A 22,309-nucleotide genomic window follows, 5' to 3' on the forward strand; every position below is an offset into this window, starting at 1 on the left:
AAAGGGGTAAATGTTATGGGTTTCAATTGAAAAGCAACCCAAACCTTTATGATCTGATTGTGTAAAAATTTCCATCAACTTCTGCATTCCCAGATGAAGAAGAGGGAAGTGAGCAAGATCCAGCTGCAACCATTTCCCTTGATGAGGAGTATGAAAAGTTTAGCAACACAGAGTCTTCTTCACTTTTGAAGAAACACCTGACGCCTGAGATTTTTGACGCCATCAAAGATCGCACCACATCCTTAGGCGCTACACTCTATGACTGCATCAAATCAGGCTTTGCAAACCCAGACTCGCATATCGGTCTGTATGCTCCAGATGCTGAGTCCTATGCTTGTTTCAAAGAGCTTTTCGACCCTGTCATTGATGAATATCATGGAGGATTTGGCCCAGATGTTACTCATCCAACGGTTGATTTCGGAGATCCTACTACTCTTGGTGATCTGAATGCATGGGGTGATTATGTAGTATCAACTAGAGTTCGTTGTGCTCGATCTGTTGAAGGTTATCCTTTCAACCCCCTTCTGACCAGTGAACAATATACTGACCTAGAACAAAATGTCAGTAATGCTCTGCAAACGTTGGAAGAAGATCTAGCAGGTAACTATCGGCCAATAAGTGAAATCAGTCCTGAAGATCAAGAGGAACTCTTAGAAAAACATTTGCTGTTCAAACAAGGAGACAGATTTCTCGAAGCAGCTGGTGCCTGTCGGTTTTGGCCAGAAGGAAGAGGTATATTTTTGAATGGTGATAACACCCTAGTGATTTGGGTGAATGAAGAAGACCATATGCGTATAATATCTATGCAGGAAGGAGGTAACCTTAGTGAAGTGTACAGCAGATTTGTACGTGCAGTGACAACTCTTGGTGAGAAGCTTCCATTTAGTTCTTCAGAACACTTAGGTTTCTTGAGTTTTTGCCCTACCAATCTTGGTACAGGCATCAGAGCTTCGGTACACATTCGTCTACCTAAGTTAGGAGAGGACATGCAAACCTTGGAGGAAACTGCAAATAAGTATAACCTCCAGGTACGAGGTACATCTGGAGAGCACTCAGAAGCTAAAGGCCACGTATATGATGTCTCCAATCGTCGTCGATTAGGCATTACAGAGATTGAAGCCATTCAAGAAATGTATGATGGAGTGAAGGAAATAATTCAGTTGGAGAAGAGCATGGAAGACAGCAGCAATGAAAACAGTAAGGGCTCCAGTTATTAACTGTTATCATGCATCTTTAGCAACACTTGCATATTCCTAACACTTTCCTATTTCCATAGTATTTCATATTTAGTTTTCGAAAATGTTTTTGGGGATTTGGTACTTAATGTTTTGGCCACGTACTAATTTGTTCCTTACTTTTAATAATCTTAGTTTGCTGCCTATTGTCTCAGTGTGGAACCTGTCAGACATGTTTGCCTGGCATCCAAAATCATTATTCCAGTTGACAAAGCTTTGCATTCATGATTTAACTTTTGATCTCTTAAATAACACTGATAAACAGTTGATAAACTGAGCAGTTTTCATTGTTTCTCATCTTGAGTTATCATTCAGCTTTCAAGGATCACTTCAATGCTTCCATACGTAACATTTGGTTGTATCCATTGTACCTTTCTTTGCCTTTGTTTTGTTTGTCACTGGAACTATAGATGGAGGGAGGCATGTGAAACTAGCCAAGTAAGAAACAAATATTCTCTGTAATGTTAAGTAACAAGTAGTATATCAATATCCAATTACAATTTTATGATATTACAGCACACAAACTTTGGATAATTAACCTTATCTGTATCAATTTACTCATCTGCCAGTAAGATAGTTAGTAGTTACATGTGTCAAGTAGTATTAATCACATTAGAATTACTTCATTATGTTATAGAACGTAAGTTGATAGTCTAAGTATTGTCTAGATGCAGCAGTTTAGTGTAAAAAGGCATAATACCTTAGATTGTAAATGATGCATTGCGCAACCTCAAATTATTGACTGCTTTGTAGACTGCATTGCTCTGCATCTCATGTCTTTATCGGTTAAATATTGTTCTGTAGGTGCTGTTTTTAAAAAGAAAAGATTAACTACTGATTTGATATATTTTCATCCAAGGTCTGAAATTAATCATATTATATATTCACTAAGGATAAAATTTCTGTGAGTTTACACTGATAACAGAATAAGTTATGCATAAAATCCTTAATCCACTTATAGATTAAACTAAGATTTGTTTCATATCAAACTGTTGTAACTTATTGCTTATAGGTATTTATTGTAAATAAAGGGGTAAATATTATGGGTTTCAATTGAAAAACAACCCAAGCCTTTATGATCTGATTGTGGAAAATTTCCATCACCTTCTGCATCCCCAGATGAAGTGGAGGGAAGTGAGCAAGATCCAGCTGCAACCATTTCCCTTGAAGAAGAGTATGAAAAGTTCAGCAACACAGAGTCTTCTTCACTTTTGAAGAAACACCTGACGCCTGAGATTTTTGACGCCATCAAAGATCGCACCACATCCTTGGGCGCTACATTCTATGACTGCATCAAATCAGGCTTTGCCAACCCAGACTCGCATATCGGTCTGTATGCTCCAGATGCTGAGTCCTATGCTTGTTTCAAAGAGCTTTTCGACCCTGTCATTGATGAATACCATGGAGGATTTGGCCCAGATGTTACTCATCCAACAGTTGATTTCGGAGATCCTTCCGCTCTTGGTGATTTGAACGAGTGGGGCAACTATGTCGTATCAACCAGGGTTCGCTGTGCTCGATCTGTTGAAGGGTATCCTTTCAACCCCCTTCTGACCAGTGAACAATATACTGACCTAGAACAAAATGTCAGTAATGCTCTGCAAACGTTGGAGGAAGATCTGGCAGGTAACTATCGGCCAATAAGTGAAATCAGTCCTGAGGATCAAGAGGAACTCTTAGAAAAACATTTGCTGTTCAAACAAGGAGACAGATTTCTCGAAGCAGCTGGTGCCTGTCGGTTTTGGCCAGAAGGAAGAGGCATATTTTTGAATGGTGATAACACCCTAGTGATTTGGGTGAATGAAGAAGACCATATGCGTATAATATCTATGCAAGAAGGAGGTAACCTTAGTGAAGTGTACAGCAGATTTGTACGTGCAGTGACAACTCTTGGTGAGAAGCTTCCATTTAGTTCTTCAGAACACTTAGGTTTCTTGAGTTTTTGTCCTACCAATCTTGGTACAGGCATCAGAGCTTCGGTACACATTCGTCTACCTAAGTTAGGAGAGGACATGCAGACCTTGGAGGAAACAGCAAATAAATATAATCTCCAGGTACGAGGTACATCTGGAGAGCACTCAGAAGCTAAAGGCCACGTATACGATATCTCCAATCGTCGCCGATTAGGCATTACAGAGATTGAAGCCATTCAAGAAATGTATGATGGTGTGAAGGAAATAATTCAGTTGGAGAAGAGCATGGAAGACAGCAGATAATGAAAACAGTAAGGGCTCCAGTTATTAATTATGTTATTATACATCTTTAGACATCATTTGACGCTGCACTCATGACAAGATAAAAAGCATTAGAAGTGGAAATAACGTTCATATACATACATACACATATATTCATGTATATATATATGTATATATATATATATATATATATCTATATATATATATATATATATATATATATATATATATATATATATGGATATATATATATGAATGTCTTTTTACTGTAATACAACAGTATAATATGAAGATAAAAGGCCCATAAACTATTTTAACGTTGCAACCTTATATTTCGAGCACTTCCTTCTGTGCTCCTGATCACTGGTTGGTAGAATATGGACATAGAATGTCTTACAAGAGTATATATACAAAAACATAGGAAGGTGTGGCAGTAAGTCTCTGTTGGTGACCCAGGAAGGGTGGAAATTAAACTATTCCCTGGTGATTTTTGGCCTCATTAACTCCGGTCTGGTGACTCATCCGGTGGTCGACCGCCGGACGAGTCGCCAGAAAGGAGTTAGAGGCGAAAAATCACCAAGGTATAGTTTAATTTCCACCCTTCCTGGGTCACCAATAGAGACTTACTGCCACACCTTAATATGTTTTTGTATATACCCTTGTAAGACATCCTATATCCATATTCTACCAGTGATATTGCGCACAGAAGGAAGTGCTCGAAATATATGGCTGCAACATTAAAATGGTGTTTTATGGGTCTTTTATCTTCAGATATATATATATATATAATATATATAATAAATATATATAGATATATATATATTATATATATATTTACTATTCACCTAATATATCTATTTCTGAACTGTTTCATATCTAGTTTTCAAATTTTGGCTTTGAGATTTGTTATCTAAAGTTTTGGTAAAATTTCCATTTATTATTTACTCTTAATCATCATAACTTATTGTCAATTGTCTCCGTTTGGGACCTGATACACATGGCTTCTAATGTTTTGTTTACCATCTAAACGCATCATTTCCATATGCATTGCTTGTTTCGTACTTTGTAATTGACAGATATCTGTGACTTCATACACTAATATTACGGTGTTAGAAAGTTGGGTTGTAAAGTAGATTGCAAGTTGGATGAAAGGTATATACTAGATAAATGCACTCTTTATTTAGGGCAAAAGATACAACCACTATTGCTTTCTAATATCAGCTTTACAAGTCTCATCTTCATATTTAAAAAATTTGATCTTTTAAGTAAATACCATTGAACAGCTTCCATTGTTTCCCCATCTTGAGTTATCATTCATCAGTCAAGGATCACTTCAGTAGTCATTTCTATGACTTACTTATGTCACGTTTGCTTTTATCCATCATATCGAGCGTTGTCTTTTGTTTGTCACTTCGAACTGTAGTTGGTGGCTGGCACCTGATTCTAGCTCCACACTAATGTAAAACTTGTCGTAAACATGTTGGCACATATCGAATACACAAAACAAAGAGCTTCAAAACAAGTCAACGTCTACAGTACCAGAACAGATCTATACCAAATGCTGGATAATTGTATGAAGCACTGATTAGAACTATTAGTTAATGGTTAACGTATGTTTGCCAATGTTTTTGATGTGTGCAGTAAGTGTCCAATGAGATTTTAGGACATGTTTTCTTGCAGTGTGCAGTCACCCCGTAGATGACATGGCCATAGCAGTCGCAAACTCCCATTATTACTATGATATTACTACATTATTTTTAGTTCATAAAAGTGCACAAACTGAGAAATCACCTTATCAGTTGTAGTTTATTCACTTACTTCTAAGATAGTTAAATGAGTTGACTAGTACTGAGCACTTCAAAATTGATGCATTATGTTTGAGGATGTAGGCTGTCAGTCTTAGTAGCATTTGGATTCAGTCTGTTGTGTTGTATAGGAAAAAAGAAAAAAGAGAAAAAAAAAAGCTTTATACCTCAGACTGTAAACGCTGCAGTTCACAGTCTTAAATTATTGACTGCTCTGTAGTGTGCATTCTTTTGTACCTCACTGTTTTATGGATTAAATATCATTAAAGGGATTCTTTCTAATAAGTAAAGATTGCATATAAATACTTAACACTGAGATATATTCTCATCTAATGTCTAAAATTAAGTATATTAATTTCTCAGGAAAAACTATAAGAGTTAACATTTTGATCTAGTTGACTAAACTAGGAACTGGATCATAATGAATTGTATATAACTCGCTCCTTGTAGGTATTCAGCATAAATAAAGGGGTAAATATTATGGGTTTCTATTTAAAAAGTTAAACATATATGGTATGATCGTACATATCCACCAACTTCTGCATCCCCAGATGAAGTGGAGGGAAGTGAGCAAGATCCAGCTGCAACCATTTCCCTTGAAGAAGAGTATGAAAAGTTCAGCAACACAGAGTCTTCTTCACTTTTGAAGAAACACCTGACGCCTGAGATTTTTGACGCCATCAAAGATCGCACCACATCCTTAGGCGCTACACTCTATGACTGCATCAAATCAGGTCTTGCTAACCCAGACTCTAAAATTGGCCTGTATGCTCCAGATGTTGAGTCCTATGCCTGTTTCAAAGAGCTTTTTGACCCTGTCATTGATGAATACCATGGAGGATTCGGGCCAGATAACACTCATCCAGAAGTTGATTTCGGAGATCCTTCTACTCTTGGAGATTTGAACGAGTGGGGCAACTATGTCGTATCAACCAGGGTTCGTTGTGCTCGATCGGTTGAAGGTTATCCTTTCAACCCCCTTCTGACCAGTGAACAATATACTGACCTAGAACAAAATGTCAGTAATGCTCTGCAAACGTTGGAGGAAGATCTAGCAGGTAACTATCGGCCAATAAGTGAAATCAGTCCTGAGGATCAAGAGGAACTCTTAGAAAAACATTTGCTGTTCAAACAAGGAGACAGATTTCTCGAAGCAGCTGGTGCCTGTCGGTTTTGGCCAGAAGGCAGAGGCATATTTTTGAATGGTGATAACACCCTAGTGATTTGGGTGAATGAAGAAGACCACTTACGAATAATATCTATGCAGGAAGGAGGTAACCTTAGTGAAGTGTACAGCAGATTTGTACGTGCAGTGACAACTCTTGGTGAGAAGCTTCCATTTAGTTCTTCACAACACCTAGGCTCCTTGAGTTTTTGTCCTACTAACCTTGGTACAGGCATCAGAGCTTCGGTACACATTCGCCTACCTAAGTTAGGGGAAAACATGCTCATGTTAGAGAACACTGCTAATAGATATAATCTTCAAGTTCGAGGTACATCTGGAGAGCACTCAGAAGCTAAGGATTATGTATTTGACATTTCCAATCGTCGTCGTTTAGGCATTACAGAGATTGAAGCCATTCAAGAAATGTATGATGGTGTGAAGGAAATAATTCAGTTGGAAAATAGTATGGAGGGAGATGACACCGACAGTCGTAAGGGTTCCATTTATTGAATATATTCACCTATTGTATGTTTTCACAAAACACTAATTACCAGTGCATTAACTATTCATCTATGAACATCAGCAGCAACAGCCTTTAGACTATATAATGCTTTGTGGCACCACTGAAGCATGAATAGCCATTGCCAACTTAGTAATAACGTAAAGGAATTTTCGAATTTGAATGAAAAATTATGTGTAAAATGTATTCCAATAAATATAGTACAAATAGTAAAACAGAATTGTAAAGTAATGGATTAAACTGTATTTCTATACTGTGCATGTAAGAAGTCATTCATTCCTAGTTTTACCTCTTTCACCTCTCACACTTCCTTATAGTTCTTATGTGATACTCTGCATTGCTACTTCTGGCAGCATAGGAACAACCGCAGATTTTGGATGCAAAATGCTTGTCAATCGTCATGGAAATTTGAAAATATGTTGTACTTTGGCTGAAGGGCCAACTTACCATTTGGTTAAATAAGTCATTGACATTTAGTGTAGAATGTATTGTAATCCTTGTTGTCTCAGTAGCCCATTACTTTTTCTATGCCCCTGTTTTACCACCTAGGGGCATCTGGTAATTGACCTGTCTTCCTGTACGGCCCTCTATATGTCTGTCTGTGTGCTGTGGCTAAAGTCTGTACACTATTTCTAACTGTGGAACCATATAATCCAGAGACTTCGTATTTGCCATGCATACTTCATTTTGGAGTTAGTGTTTAGAGTGAATCAAGTTCAAAGGTAACTTTAAAATATGCCATCTGGAGGAAAAGTGCCTCACAGGACCATTCTTTTTTCTTTTCTTTTTTTCTGCAGTTCTACTTCTAGGCATTATTTCGTGCCCCAATGGAAAGTGACATTATTCTGTAACTGTTTACAGTTTGTTAGGTAATATGAAGCAAGGAATTTCCTACCAAAATGATAGTTTTGCATTAATTTTGGTAGATCTTGATTGTTTTGTATACCTTTTGTTCCCACTACTAAACTTTTGCAGAGATAAAGTAACTGGAAACAATTATCTTTCATTTTGACCCCTTTCACCTTCAAAATGTGATCTTGCTTGAGTCTGCTTTTCCAGGGTCATATGTTTTTTTACTTTATGGGGAAGATGTATTGAGAGTATACTGATAACAGTTGCCATTCCTTATAAGATCTGGCAAGTTCGCTCTGCCGTAGTCCATAGCATAAACTTGTCGTGGACATACTGTTATGAACAAAATGTATTATTCATTTCTTTATTCTGCGTTCGTAACAGGGATTAAGGTGGATCTTGGCAGAACTACAGCTTGGATATTTGTAGTTTCTGCAAGGATTTTTTGTAGATAGCTGTACATGGTAAGGACAACAAAGTTTGACAAGTAGCTTCAAAAGGGACATTATCTTTTTCTGCAAAGTTGTTACCCATTGATCCTATTTCTTTATCATTTTCTGCAAAGTTATTACTCATTGATCCTATTTCTTTGCGCCATCTTGATTTTTTCTTGATAACCATGATCCTTTTTCGTACCTTTCAGTTATTTCAAATGACAGGACAACAACTCGCAGTTCCTCAGATTCTCAGTTTCCAAATGCAAATTTTGCCTCTATACTGCATGCATCAGTGCAGTTCAACCCAGACTCAGGCCGTTACCATAAGCTCATCCCTAGCATTAAAACTGGTTTCGTTTTTTATGGCTCACACAATACTACAGAAGGTATAACAGCATTCTTTATTGAAGACTGGCTGTTGTATCCTCAGTTCAGTAACACGGGGCAAGCAAAGTAGTTTGCCTTAGTATGACTTTTTCCACTCACTTTGTCATTGTGAAGCTGCTCCATTGATCGGTTATAAATTATAACTGTAGTAGCAAATATATAAAAAAATAAAATGCTCCAAGTGACATTGATATGTCGACAATATATCGTGTAGAATTGCAATCAGCATCTTACGTGCACGCTAGTGTAGTCGCATATTTTTAAACACTATTATGTGGATAAAAAAAACTGCTTGCGTCATAAATATGCATCTCCCAGGAAGTGTTCAGTGTAAATATTTTGGTGCACTCAGCCTTTATGTTAGACATATAGAATCAGGATATTATTTAAATTTTATGTTAAACTTATGACTTTGTCAGTTTAGAACTTAACCTTTACCAAGAATATTTGCCAGCCTATTTTTAGTGAACCACAAGAACAAGATCATTTTTACTCCAGTCATCTTTGTTTAATGTGTGTCAATGAATATGTCTTGAAATTAAGGCTCAATGCAATATTTTAATTGTACATTTTCATGATGAAAACACCCACCAGCCTTCGGTACATACTACGGCAATGAGGAAGATGGTATGGAGCAAATTGACCCTGATGCCCTGACTCAGCTTGAGGAAGAGTATGGGAAATTCATGAACACAAACTCCCACTCACTGCTGAAGAAACACTTAACGCAGGAGGTTTTTGACAAAGTCAAGCATCGTGTGACAGCTGAGGGTGCCACGCTTCATGACTGTATTAGATCTGGGCTTGCGAACCCAGACTCCAATATTGGCTTGTACGCGGCAGACACAGAGTCGTACATTCTCTTCCAGGAACTTTTTGATCCGGTGATTGATGAATATCATGGAGGGTTTGGTCCAAGTGAAACTCATCCAAAAAGTGATTTTGGTGACCCCAGTGATCTTGGTGATTTGAATGAGTTGGGAGATTATGTTTTATCAACTAGAGTTCGCTGTGCTCGATCCATCGAAGGTTATCCTTTTAACCCTCTTCTTACGAGTGATCAGTATACAGAACTCGAACAGGATGTGGAATATGCCTTAGAAAACCTCGAGGGTGATTTAGGTGGAAAGTATCGTTCCCTGAGTGAAATCAGTTCTGAGGAGCAAGAAGAACTGTTACAAAGACACTTGCTCTTCAAACAAGGAGACAGATTTCTAGAAGCAGCCGGAGCTAGTCGATTTTGGCCAGAGGGAAGAGGTATATTCTTAAATAACGACAATACTTTAGTAGTATGGGTGAATGAAGAAGATCATATGCGAATAATATCAATGCAATACGGTGGTCATATTGGCGAAGTGTACGACAGATTTGTACGTGCAGTGACGATCCTTTCTGACAACCTTCCGATGAGCTCCTCAGAACGTCTGGGTTTCTTGAGCTTTTGTCCCACAAATCTTGGCACATCCATTAGAGCCTCAGTCCATATTCACCTGCCTTTGTTGGGGAGAGACAGAAAAACTCTTGAAGACACAGCAGCCAAATTTAATCTCCAAGTGCGAGGCACATCTGGGGAGCATTCAGAGGCTGAGGATTATGTATTTGACATCTCCAACCGTCGTCGTTTGGGAATAACAGAGATTGAAGCCCTTAAGGAAATGTGTAATGGGATAAAGGAAATTATTCAGTTAGAAAGTAGAATGGAGGAAGGCAGCAGCCAAAGTCGTAAGCAATCTCATTAGTTAAATTTTGCAACAAATTGAGCAATCTCATTAGTTAAATTGTGCCACACATTACACACATAAAGCTTCACCTTGCCAAGTGGAACAAGTGAAATATAGCAGCACAGTTTCCGTGCACTGATGAAGTGTCTGGAGAATTTGGAAACGTGACCTCTTGTTGCCTGTCAATATATTCACAGCTTGATGTTCCTCATGAGTAGAATCTTTTGTAAAATAGTTTCGTCTAAAAATGCAGTAGCATTGCAGCACATAGTCATTTACACAAAATATAGCCTAAATATCAGACATAAAATTAAAGATTGCAAGAGGCTTAAATATAGATGCCTAAATAATGCATGCTGAAACTCACCTGGGGCAAGTGGTGCCCAGAAAACTGTAGAAGGAGCTGAAATGGTTATAAAGAGCAATATCGTACTCATGTCACGGTGTAGTTCAATTACATGGTTCACTAATGATCACTGTTTCGTTAACCCCTACCTAATGACAGTGAATCTCCTTTTAGGAAATGCACTTGCAGAAAAGAAACTAAACTTGCAATTTTCATTTAAGTGAAACACATAATGTAGTAATGTATGTTAAAACTAAACCTTAACCATCATGCCTAATTCTGCCCCACAGTCCATGTCATTCAGGAAATTAATAACTAAGCCACAATATTGTAAATCCATCTTTCAGGCCACGTTATTTTTGCGCGTTGAACCAGATGCATCAGTGAAGGTATTTTTTTTATCTACCCTTGTTTTACAGACTTAGAAAAGTTTTCTTGGTTTCATGAATTTTGTTTATTCTTGGTGATTTAGAATTAATGTTGTTACCAACCATGACAGTTATTGTGAATTCATATACAGAATATATGCATCATTTCGAAGTTAAAAGTCAACTATTGTTTTTATTTTAAGCAAAATTGTATTTTGATTACATTTCTACATATAATCAGCACGCTGTAGATAGATAAATATTCAGGGAGACTATACTAAAATGGGCTATCAAAATTTACTGGGTAACCCTAGCCCCACCATGCAGTTCGGAGAACTTTTGATTGATCAAAAGAATGTTGATAAAAATTTCTTACATTTATACACTTCACGCTGCGTATCCTTTTTCATCCAAGTTTGACTAAAAGGCAGAAATTCATCCAGGATGTTGCATGACGTCTAAATGATTACAAGGCTTTACTTGTGTTACATCTGTCAGGTGTTCGGGTCGACTCTTCACGTCGCACTATAGCTCTCGTACCCGTCAGATTCTAGTTTTTTATTGCACCAGTTCTTGTTTCCTTCTGTTGTCAGGAGATTAGTGTGCACTAAATCAGGATCGTCTATGTAGGAAACCCACGACTTAAGTATCTAATTTCCTTCCATAGCACGACAGCTTAAGTACCCTCCAATTAAACAGAACGTTATGAATCATGATTGCTTATGTGTGTGTGTATGTATGTATATATATATTTATTATAAGAACTAGATAATTATTCATATATAATAATATAGTATATATATATCCTATGTATATATATATAGATATATATCTATATATATATATATATATATATATATATATGTATATATATATATACAGTATGATGTGGCTATAGAGTACTGCCTGTACTAGTATTACTTCAGCCTACCATACCAAATACCAATCATGACAAATCAAATCTTTTCAAGTATTTACTAGTGTCTGTGGTACCAAAAAATGTTATGTACCAATTAAAATGTTAGCCATATTGAAAACACAGGGGAAATTGGTCTTGCACCTAATATACTGCTATATTCAGACAGACTGATCATTCACTCTACACAAATCCTCCTACATAGGTGACGAAGACGATGCGGCAGAGCAGATAGACCCTGCTGCTTTGGACCTCCTCGAAGAAGAATATGCGAAGTTCAGGGATGTGGAGTCCCGCTCACTCTTGAAGAAATACTTAACACAGGAGATATTCGACAGCGTGAAGCGACGTGTGACATCCCAAGGTGCCACTCTCCACGACTGTATCAAATCGGGTCTTGCCAACCCTGATTCCCATATCGGTCTGTATGCCCCAGATGCCGAATCATACTCAGTGTTCCACGAGCTTTTCGATCCCGTGATCGACGAATATCACGGGGGTTTTGCTCCAGATGAGTCACACCCTGCCATTGATTTTGGGGACCCCAGTAATCTTGGCGACTTGAATGAGTTGGGAAATTACGTTATATCAACCCGAGTTCGCTGTGCTCGATCCGTTGAAGGTTATCCCTTTAACCCCCTGCTTACAAGTGACCAGTATGCGGAACTCGAGCAGGACGTGGGATATACTTTGGGAACGCTCGAGGACGACCTGGCTGGAAGTTATCGTTCACTCAGTGAAATGGGTCCGGAGGAGCAAGACGAGCTCTTGCAAAAACACTTGCTCTTCAAACAAGGGGACAGATTTCTTGAAGCAGCCGGAGCTAGTCGGTTTTGGCCAGAGGGAAGAGGTATATTCCTGAATGAAAACAACACCTTTGTGGCGTGGGTGAATGAAGAGGACCACTTACGAATCATATCCATGCAAGAAGGTGGTAACATACGTGAAGTTTACGACAGATTCGTTCGTGCAGTGACGGCTCTGGGTGAAAGGCTCCCTTTCAGCTCTTCAGGACACTTGGGTTTCTTGAGCTTTTGTCCCACGAACCTCGGCACAGCAATTAGAGCTTCTGTGCACATCCGCCTGCCTTTGTTAGGGCAAGACAGACAAAAACTAGACGATACGGCAGCCAAATACAACCTCCAAGTGCGAGGTACATCTGGGGAGCACTCGGAGGCGGATGATTATGTATTTGACATCTCGAACCGTCGTCGTTTGGGCATCACTGAAATAGAAGCTCTGCAGGAGATGTATGACGGGGTGATGGAGGTCATACGCTTGGAGAGAAGTCTGGAGGAGGAGGAGGAGGGCGGCAGTGAAAGTCGTAAGGGTTCTTCATCTTAATGGTTATGCTCACCAAAATTCTGCAAATGAGGATCAGTTGTTCCTTAGCTTTTGACTCATGCAAATTCCCATGCACTCGACACTTCACTACATATTAACATGCATTGTTCAGGCAACACACTGAAAGAAACAGAACATAAAACGGCTGAACGGAAGACATGAGGAAAGGTCCTTTGCATTCGCTGTTTTTAAATTTCGCAGGCCTTTAGATTTCCTGACACTGTACTGTACAATACACCTAAACTGACGTATGAGGTATATACTTACAATGACCGTGTTAATGACAATTACTTTGATTTCACAGATTATTAAGACTGTCATGTGTAGGGAGACAGTTCCTCATACAACTAAAATAATCGTTAAAATTGTGAGTTGCATGACCTGAAGATTCTAGAAAGTCTAACCTAACCCTTCATGAATTAACCTTACCAACATTAAAGCATGCCACTTGAACATTTACGACTGAAACTGAAGTATATTGTTATATTGTTCCCCAGGAAATCACTCTCACTCTCGCCCACATTTTCATCCTCATATATCACCAAGATCCACCTTGGTGGCACTTAGTGTCGGAGTGTATAACATCATCCTCATATTTCATCTAAACTTGACCAAGATCCACCTTGCTAGCGTTTGGTGTCGGATTGTATAACCTGAGACACAGCGTGACTCTCACTTACTACATTATTACTGATCAGTACCATAAGGAAATGACTTGCACTCATAACGAGGGTATAAAGAAGTGACTTGCACCTGTGATGCGTATATAAAGATTTCATATCATGTAGAATGTCATACCTGTCAGATGAGCTGTTATGTCGAATTGCATTTCCTTTTTTTATACAGCAGTTTGACAAAGTTTCGGAGAAGGACAATCCCTCCCGGTGATAAGATACATCAGGTGGTATTTGTATCGATACAAGTATGTATATATACATTAATTTGCGTATTTAATGTGTGTATGCATTATATATTCTGGCGGTTCCTCGGTTCCTTAGTTACATTCTCTGTCTCCACTATTACAAGAAAAAATATTTATCCTTTTTTTCAGGGATTTGAAAAGAAAAGCGAAACGGAAATCTCGAAAGAAGTACTTTTAAAATCTCGTTGTATGATAAGTTCCGGCGAATGCATGATGCCTCGTTCCTCTAAGGTCATCACAGTACAGCGGACTGATGAACGCTAAACGTTGAAATAAGATTATGGTAGGGCTATTGTACTACACGTGTAGGTGCTGGTGGAAGTCATCTTCGCTGAAGTTTTCCAAGCGCAAAAGTTGAATTCCGAATGATAGGATTCCCGGGTTTTAATTAAGTTGTTATCACATAAAGATGAGTATTAGTGAAACGACTCTAGGTATCAATATATTGCCATGATGTATGCCTCTGTACGTTATTATTCTCGTAAACTTAATAGCTGGACTACTGGACTACGCACATGTACTGTGCTTTGTGTTCTAATATACGTAGAGACCTGGTATGTCATAGGAGAGATGGGTTGTGGACTGTGCTTAAAATTGTAGCGTTTAGGAACGCAGAGGTCGAGCATTTTCTAGTGAAAGCATTTGAGAGACTCCCCGTTTTGTGTGATGCTTTTCTGGCTAGAATTTGTTCGCACGATATAGTATTTTCATATATTGTACCAGTGTCATTCATATTTTGATAAAACATAGATTGTGTATGCGGTATACCCAGATCTATGACAATATTCCTGGGCTTACTAGCGTGTTATATCAAATAAATATATATAGTATATATTCATATGAGTACAAATTGGATTATTAAACGAAATCTGTCCAATAGTTAATTTCATTGATAATTGTCCTTCTATTATTCCAAAAGGTTATTTTTTTTTTTTTTTAGATAATTTTGCATTTTAATTTCAAAAGAATAAGGGATTAGAACCATTTTTGCATAATTTTGCAAATGTGAAGTTTTTCATTTATTAAAATAATCAACAATGTTTGTGTGGACGGTTATGCTTTTTCAAAAATACTAAATAATTTCATAAACTCCAAGTGTATTTCTCTCTCTCTCTCTCTCTCTCTCTCTCTCTCGTCTCTCTCTATCTCCTCTTCTCTCTCTCTCTCCCTCTCGCTCTCTCTCTCTCTCTCCCGTCTTTCTGTATATATATATAATTATATATATAATTTATAGTATATATATATATATATATATGCATGTATATATATATATATATATATAGTGTGTGAGTGTGTGTGTGTGTGTGGGTAGAAATGTTGAAATTACCAAATAAACAAGGGCACTTTTTTTTAAGTCTGTCAATGTACTCATTGCAAGAAGGGAGAGCTGAAGTAAAAAGGTGTTTTGAATCTCCCTGAATGCACCTCACAAAAGAAGAGCTACCCCATAATAAATGTGTAGTATAGGTTTTTCAGGAGGAAAAGTTGAATGCTGTGACACTTCTTGGGTCCGAAGGTTTAGTGTTTAGGAACGGCAAGGCCAGAGTAGTAGTGTCTTAGAATACCTGAGAAGTGCCTCGGTGGCATGGTCGGTATGGTGTTGGCGTGCCACCTCGGTGGCCGCGAGTTCGATTCTCGGGCATTTCAGTGAGGGGTGAGAGATGTGTATTTCTGGTGATAGATGTTCACTCGACGTGGTTCGGAAGTCACGTAAAGTCGTTGGTCCCGTTGCTGAATAACCAATGGTTCCATGCAACGTAAAAACACCATACAAACAAACAAAGGGCGCGTTACGTTGTGCGTGGGTGTATTGTAGATATAAATTCAAGTTCACAAAGGTAATGGCGACAAGATTGACCGGAGGTTTGCGTAAGTTTTACCTTGTTGAACCATAAGTGAAATTGTAAGTAATTTTAGTTGTAGAAGTTTGAGAGTAACGCAAAAGCCTTTATGAAGCTTACACGAACAGATAGAAAGTTTGATATAGCATTTATAGATAGGTGCAGATGATGTATGGCCCAAAGGGTAGTTTCTCGAGAGTGGATGGACGTTTTTTTAGCGTCGAAACTGGATCACGCAGACATTACTGTAAAAGGTTGGATATACAAGGTTGTTTGAGAGAAGTGTGTGCTGTGGCGCCTCTGTGGCTGGTCACACTGCTTGAGTTCTTGCCTTTGGCGACATTTTCCTTCTTATCTATTTATTGATCATAAGTATTTTGCTCAGACTTATATTCAATGGAAGTTATCTAGGCAAGGATCTTTCCTAGATAGTAAACCCCAAGGGTTTTAACCCAGTATGGCTCCACCTTGCGTTTTGTTTACTACAAGCCCGCTGGGAATGACCATACAAACATAAACAGAAGACTGTAAATATCTTAAAGATAATAACCCCAAAGAAACATCAGTCCTTGATAACAACCGCGGAAAACCCTTGGGGTCACTATCTAAGAAAGATCCGCCTTCCATCACTCACTTAATTTATTAATTGAAACTGTAATAAAGATTGTAACTATTTGATTGATGATCCGAGCATAACCATCAACACGACTTGGTAACTGAAACCATAAAGAATTTGTTCAGGAAATCCATCGTGAGTCATAATTAATGATTAATGTGTATATTATTAAAAATCTCATCCACCAAGCTTTTTATTTTTGGCAACAATAATCAAATCACCAGATTATGAAAGTATCAAGTAAGTGTTGGTTTTGTTTTCCTTTTGAGAGTTGCTGTGGCTTGATTTGGAGTTTCAAGTAGCACAAAGACGTGCTTGCGTGCACTCAACCAGTTTTTTTTTAATAAAACATTTTCGTAACCAAAGTGCACGGTGATTGATTGCAGCCTGTGTGTGTGTGTGTGTGTGATTTTTTTTTCTCATAAAACTCTGTGCATTCTTTCCAGGGACCGGAGTGTACATCGGTGTTGAAGAAAAATATTGGGACATTTAACCTCGAAGCGCACGGAAACTTCTGAAACACGTTTCATAAACTCCAAAACTAACTAGTTTCATACTTTCTCAAACTAGTTCCTGCATTATTATTCTCTAAAACTAGCTCAGCAGATTTCATATTCTTAAACTACTTTCAGAATATCAGAAACTAGTTTCATACTTTCCGGAAACAGTTTCCTGTTGAAACAGATATATTGTCATGACCCCTGACACTCATGGACATTCTCTGAAACAAGTTCACGGGTTGCATATTTCCAGGAAACAAGTTTCTGTTGAATACATGTAGTGTAGCATTGATTCAACTTGGAAGTATGTGGAGAATATGAAATGAGTTTCACGAGTTTCACACCGTCTGAAACAAGTTTCAGACCTTAAATTTTTGATTGAGTGCATGGGTGTGGGACAAGATTGCTGCGTGTGTGAGCATTTTGTAAATCAGCACAACAGGAGTTTGGTGTTTTGATTCTCCTGCTGACGAAAGGTTCCGGTTTGTGTCCTGTCAAACATGTTTCCACAGTATTCATTTGATACTTTTAAAAAGTCTTCAAAATAATCCTGAATGTCTTAGGAAGACTATTTCGTGTTAACTGGTTAAAACATGGTTGACGATGGGACAAGAAAAACAGCCTTTCTATGCGAGTGGTTAGAGCAGGTTTAATCAGGGAGCAGAAAAAAATAGTCTTTCTAGTTGAAATATGTTCAATTAGTGCAATACAAAGTTTTTTCGTAATAGCTGGTTAAAACACGTTTGATCAGGACGGGTGAAAAACCCCTTCTTAGTAGCTTGTTCAAATTAAGTTTAATTAGAGCAGAGGAGTTTTTGTGAATTAATTAAAAAGGTTTAATCAGAGCAGTAGAAAATCTATCAATATAACAGGTTAAAACATGTTTATTTAGCAATATAAACGGTGAAATCATGTTTATTTAGCAATATAAACGGTGAAATCATGTTTATTTAGCAATATAAACGGTGAAAACATGTTTATTTAGCAATATAGTCGGTTAAAACATGTTTATTTAGCAATATAACCGATTAAAACATGTTTATTTAGCCCTATAACCGGTTAAACCATGTTTATTTAGCAATATAACCGGTTAAACTGTTTATTTAGCTATAATAAACGTTAAAATAGCATATTTTAACCGGTTTAAAACATGTTTATTTAGCAAACGATAAAAACCACCGTTTTAATCATTTGTTATATATAACATGTATGTTTAGTTATTCATAGGAACATTGTTTCATATTGATGGTTAAATCCTGCATAATCGCCGAGAAATCGAATCACCTTTTCGATAATTAGTCAAGAGATGTTTAATCATAATGCAGAAAAATCTAGCTACTTCGAACGTCGATAAATCACTGTTGGTTATTTCCAGTCTCCTGTGTGTCTATGTGTATACCAATCTTCATACCTACCTCCTCCCCGCCCCGCCCCCCTCTTCAGGAAAAATGGATTATCCAATCTGGGAAACCATTTAATGTGGAGAGCCCCCTTACCTTAAAACTCCTCACCACTGTTTAAACAGAGATCAGCGGACAAAACTTTTAAGTTTGCCTTTGCATGAATTAATCAAACGAGCCCAGGGTTTTACGAACTGTTCAAATGTAGGGCCGGCTGCATTAGCCCTCTCTTGACGGTCTGTTATTGACGATCTTATTCCATTTGGTGTAGGATTTTTGCATTATTATTTCATGTCCTGTAAAGCATTCACGTCGCAACCGTAATATGATCGAATCCAGGTAAAAAAAAAAAAAAAAGTAAATTTTTTCCTATATATTGACCCCAAGGGTAGTTTGTCATTGGACGAGTGGGTTGCGTACTCGCCTATCAATCTGATAGCCAGAGTTCGTTCCCCGCTGCCGCCGATGCGGAAACACAAAAAGCTGTAGGTCCCGTTTCTAAGTAACTAGTTGGTTCCTAGTAACGTAAATTAAAATCTAATCCTTCGGGCCAGCCCTAGGAGAGCTGTTCATCAGCTCAGTGGTCTGGTTAAACTAAGATACACTTACTTTAACCCGGTATGCATATCCACCTTTGCAAAGGCGTGTTCAGTACAAACCCGTTGGGGATGACCGCAGAAACGAAGCAAAAGACTGTAAATATCATAAAGATAAAGACCCCCAAGACATATTGTGATTTTTTTCCATGTGGCTTTATTACCGGCCACCATGAATTAATGTGACTTCTTTTCCTAGCCAAAATTGTGACTTTATTACTATACTCTGTTTTTTTTCATCTGTCCATCCGCCTGTGGTGTTTTTGTATGGTAACACTGCGTCCCGGGCTTTAGATAGTTACGCTATATGTAAGTTTTAGGTAAATAAAAGGATATCTGGGTGTACATTTGCAACTGAAAAGTGTTTTAATAATTTACTGTATGCGAATTACACCGTTAATATTCGAAATAGGATATTATTATAATCGTTGAATGTAAGCTGAATATCACTATCTAAAGCCCGGGACGCAGTGTTACCATACAAAAACACCACAGGCGGATGGACAGATGAAAAAAACAGAGTATAGTTACCGAATTGTCATAGCCTGTTTTCCAAAGTCACTGACATTTTTTACATAAGTGTCATTATTTTCTTTCTATACAATTCATGATTTTCATCAAACCCTCCATTGTCTTCATATTTGTAGAGCCATAAATTCAAAATGTTAACGATACAAAAAATTGAGTGAAATGTGACCGGAAAGTAACTTAGTTTTCCTCCTGGTGTAACGTTTTATTTGAATACCTGAATGTTTTCACTTTTTATTGTTAGTTACTAGTATTTTCATCAGTTAATTGTCATTTGAGTTTTTATTTTCTAGCTGAATGTAATGTACTTTTGAAAGTCAAACTTTGCTTGCAGATTGTTGTAAATTCTTCGGAGGTAGGATTATTGGTTTGACACCGTAGAGTAGTTTGCAGTGATACAATTCACTTCAAAAACAGAAAAACTGGATCGTTTCTAAACGTTATAAACAATATTTCATTATAAAATATCCAAACGTATTATGAAGTACTTAAAAATCTCTGATGTAATATTCTTTTTCGCTCGTTATTTGTCGTTGCATTGTTTGGATAGTCTTATATGTGTATATTTGTGTATGCATTTTACACCCAAAGACATACACACACACAAGGAAAAGTAGCAATAGGATGTAGAATATATCTTGGTATGAAATCGAATTCAATTTTCTTTATGTGCCTTACATCTTATTCCCGGCAATTTTTTAGCATTGCTTTAAAGGAAGTTAAAAATAATAATACATACATACATTGTATGCATGTGTATGTGAATGCAAAACGGCAACGATTCCAAATAATATATGTGTATATTTATATTGATGCGCATACGAACACTTAGTACAATTTAGGCATGTAGTACAAGTATGCACAATCGATTAATTGCTAATTACTCTTTTGTGTAATTCTAAACACTATCCTTTAGTGATTTAAGACTCGAATTTTTTTTTTATGTAATTTTTTTTTACTTTCCACTGTTGCATTGCTTTTGATATTTCAAAGACACTTGTTGCAGTGCAAGCTGTTATATTGAATGGTTATTTTATTATTATTATTATTATTATTATATTATTATTATTATTATTATTATTATTATTATTATTGTTGTTGTTAGATTGAAAATGGAAGTTTAGGAAATTGTTACTATTAAAATGTGGAGTGATATTGATTTCATTCGTGTCGTCTGCTCCCTGCTTACTTGTCCATCGCATGCACGTATTAAAACTCATATATAATTAGTAAGGTGGTCTTTCGTAAGCTCATTAGTGACTTAAAAAAATACAAGAGATGAGAATTGAGAATTATGAAGTGTAATAGTTTCTCTCATTTACTATGAGCTTATTCATTATATATATATATATATATATATATATATATATAATATATAATATATAGATATAACTCTATATATTATTATTATATATTCTAATTCTATATATAATAAGTATATATATATTATATTATTACCAGCAAAACATAATTGTGTGAAAATTCTACGTACGAATACACAGTATTAATCACACACAGCTGTCATGGCTGTGTGTGTATATGTAGTCGTCATAAGCACATATTAAGCATGACAAGCTTGTATGCTTTTGCATGTGTATAAAGGAGGCTGATTTAGCTAATTTACTGTAGTGAGCTTGTATTTAAATCAGCAGTAATTGCATTTGATGGTGCCTAAACATTACGCCCTTTTGCATTTTGATGACATAAAAGGAAATGTTTTAACTTTTTACGAATATTTATTATGTTTTTTTCTGTGAAATATTATTTTGATCTGTGAGCAGTACTTAGTGAAATTCCTAGACTGTAAATAGAACGCATTAAAGCAGAAAGTTTTTATTTTATTTTTTTTCGTTTTCTGTGTTTAGAGAGGTATGATGAAATTATTTTTCAAAAGTATCATTTTGCAAGGGTGTCGCGTTGCGGAAAAATTATAAGGTAGTTTTTTTCAATTTTCAGATTCAATCTTATGAAGTCATAATTGCCTTATTTCATCCTTGTGATATCTTCAAGAGTTTTGTCCATGTAGTTTGGTTCCGCGGAGTATTCAAGAGAGAAATAGTAAAGATTACGCTAACTTTATCACACTAGAAAGACTTGGGCTTTAATTCATCTCTCTCTCTCTCTCTCTCTCTCTCTCTCTCTCTCTCTCTCTCTCTCTCTCTCTCTCTCTCTCTCTCTCTCTCTCTCTCTCAAGATTACTGCTTTCATATCTATCGAGGTCTGTCTCGCTGTCAACACGACCCTCTGCGAACTAAATTCGTGTATTTTCAGCCTCCAACGATACGAAAGCCGACGCTAACTTGCTGTCGGACCGCCACAAAGGAATGCTGTCTCGCAGAAACAGCACGATCTCCTCGAAGTCCGAGTTTCCCGGCATGTGGTCGGACGAGGGCCAATATCTAACGAAAGGTACGTTGAGAAAATGCCACTTTCTTTTGCTCTTAAGGTCTTTCCTAGATAGTGAGCCCCAGGATCTTCGATCATAAGGGTAGTGTCCCTTTTACATAAGAATTTGGGATCCTAGATAGTGACCCCCAAAGGTTTTCGGTGGTTGTATCTAAGACTAATATTTCTCGGGGGTCATTATTATCTTTATGATATTTACAGTCTTTTGT

General features: G+C 37.2%; 3 protein-coding genes across 15 annotated transcripts in view; all 3 read left to right on the top strand.

Moving 5' to 3' along the window:
• LOC135214834 (uncharacterized) overlaps positions 1-22,309 on the top strand; it is a 189,618-nt gene that overhangs the window by 156,474 nt on the left and 10,835 nt on the right. For 10 of the 13 annotated variants that reach the window (XM_064249243.1, XM_064249234.1, XM_064249260.1 and 7 more), the window contains 2 exons: positions 94-1,197; positions 21,966-22,103. In XM_064249243.1, the coding sequence (XP_064105313.1) occupies positions 94-1,197; positions 21,966-22,103 (1,242 nt within the window). Of the gene's footprint in view, positions 1-93; positions 1,198-2,354; positions 3,572-21,965; positions 22,104-22,309 lie in introns of those variants that run through there. The other 3 variants (XM_064249268.1, XM_064249308.1, XM_064249278.1) reach the window with 3 other exon arrangements.
• Positions 5,304-7,884, top strand: LOC135218934 (arginine kinase-like). Its single transcript, XM_064255379.1, has 2 exons — positions 5,304-5,322; positions 5,736-7,884. Exons 1-2 carry the CDS (start codon positions 5,304-5,306, stop codon positions 6,908-6,910), a joined length of 1,194 nt encoding a protein of 397 aa, XP_064111449.1. The 3' UTR covers positions 6,911-7,884.
• LOC135214828 (arginine kinase-like) lies at positions 8,067-11,756 on the top strand. Its single transcript, XM_064249222.1, has one exon. It carries the CDS (start codon positions 9,226-9,228, stop codon positions 10,333-10,335), a length of 1,110 nt encoding a protein of 369 aa, XP_064105292.1. The 5' UTR covers positions 8,067-9,225; the 3' UTR covers positions 10,336-11,756.

Source organism: Macrobrachium nipponense, chromosome 19 (assembly GCF_015104395.2).
Source record: "Macrobrachium nipponense isolate FS-2020 chromosome 19, ASM1510439v2, whole genome shotgun sequence".
Taxonomy (NCBI): Eukaryota; Metazoa; Arthropoda; class Malacostraca; order Decapoda; family Palaemonidae; genus Macrobrachium; species Macrobrachium nipponense.

Bases quoted from the DNA above. Each gene is read 5' to 3' on its own strand.
- LOC135214828 (XM_064249222.1), top strand. From the start codon at position 9,226: ATGGAGCAAATTGACCCTGATGCCCTGACTCAGCTTGAGGAAGAGTAT.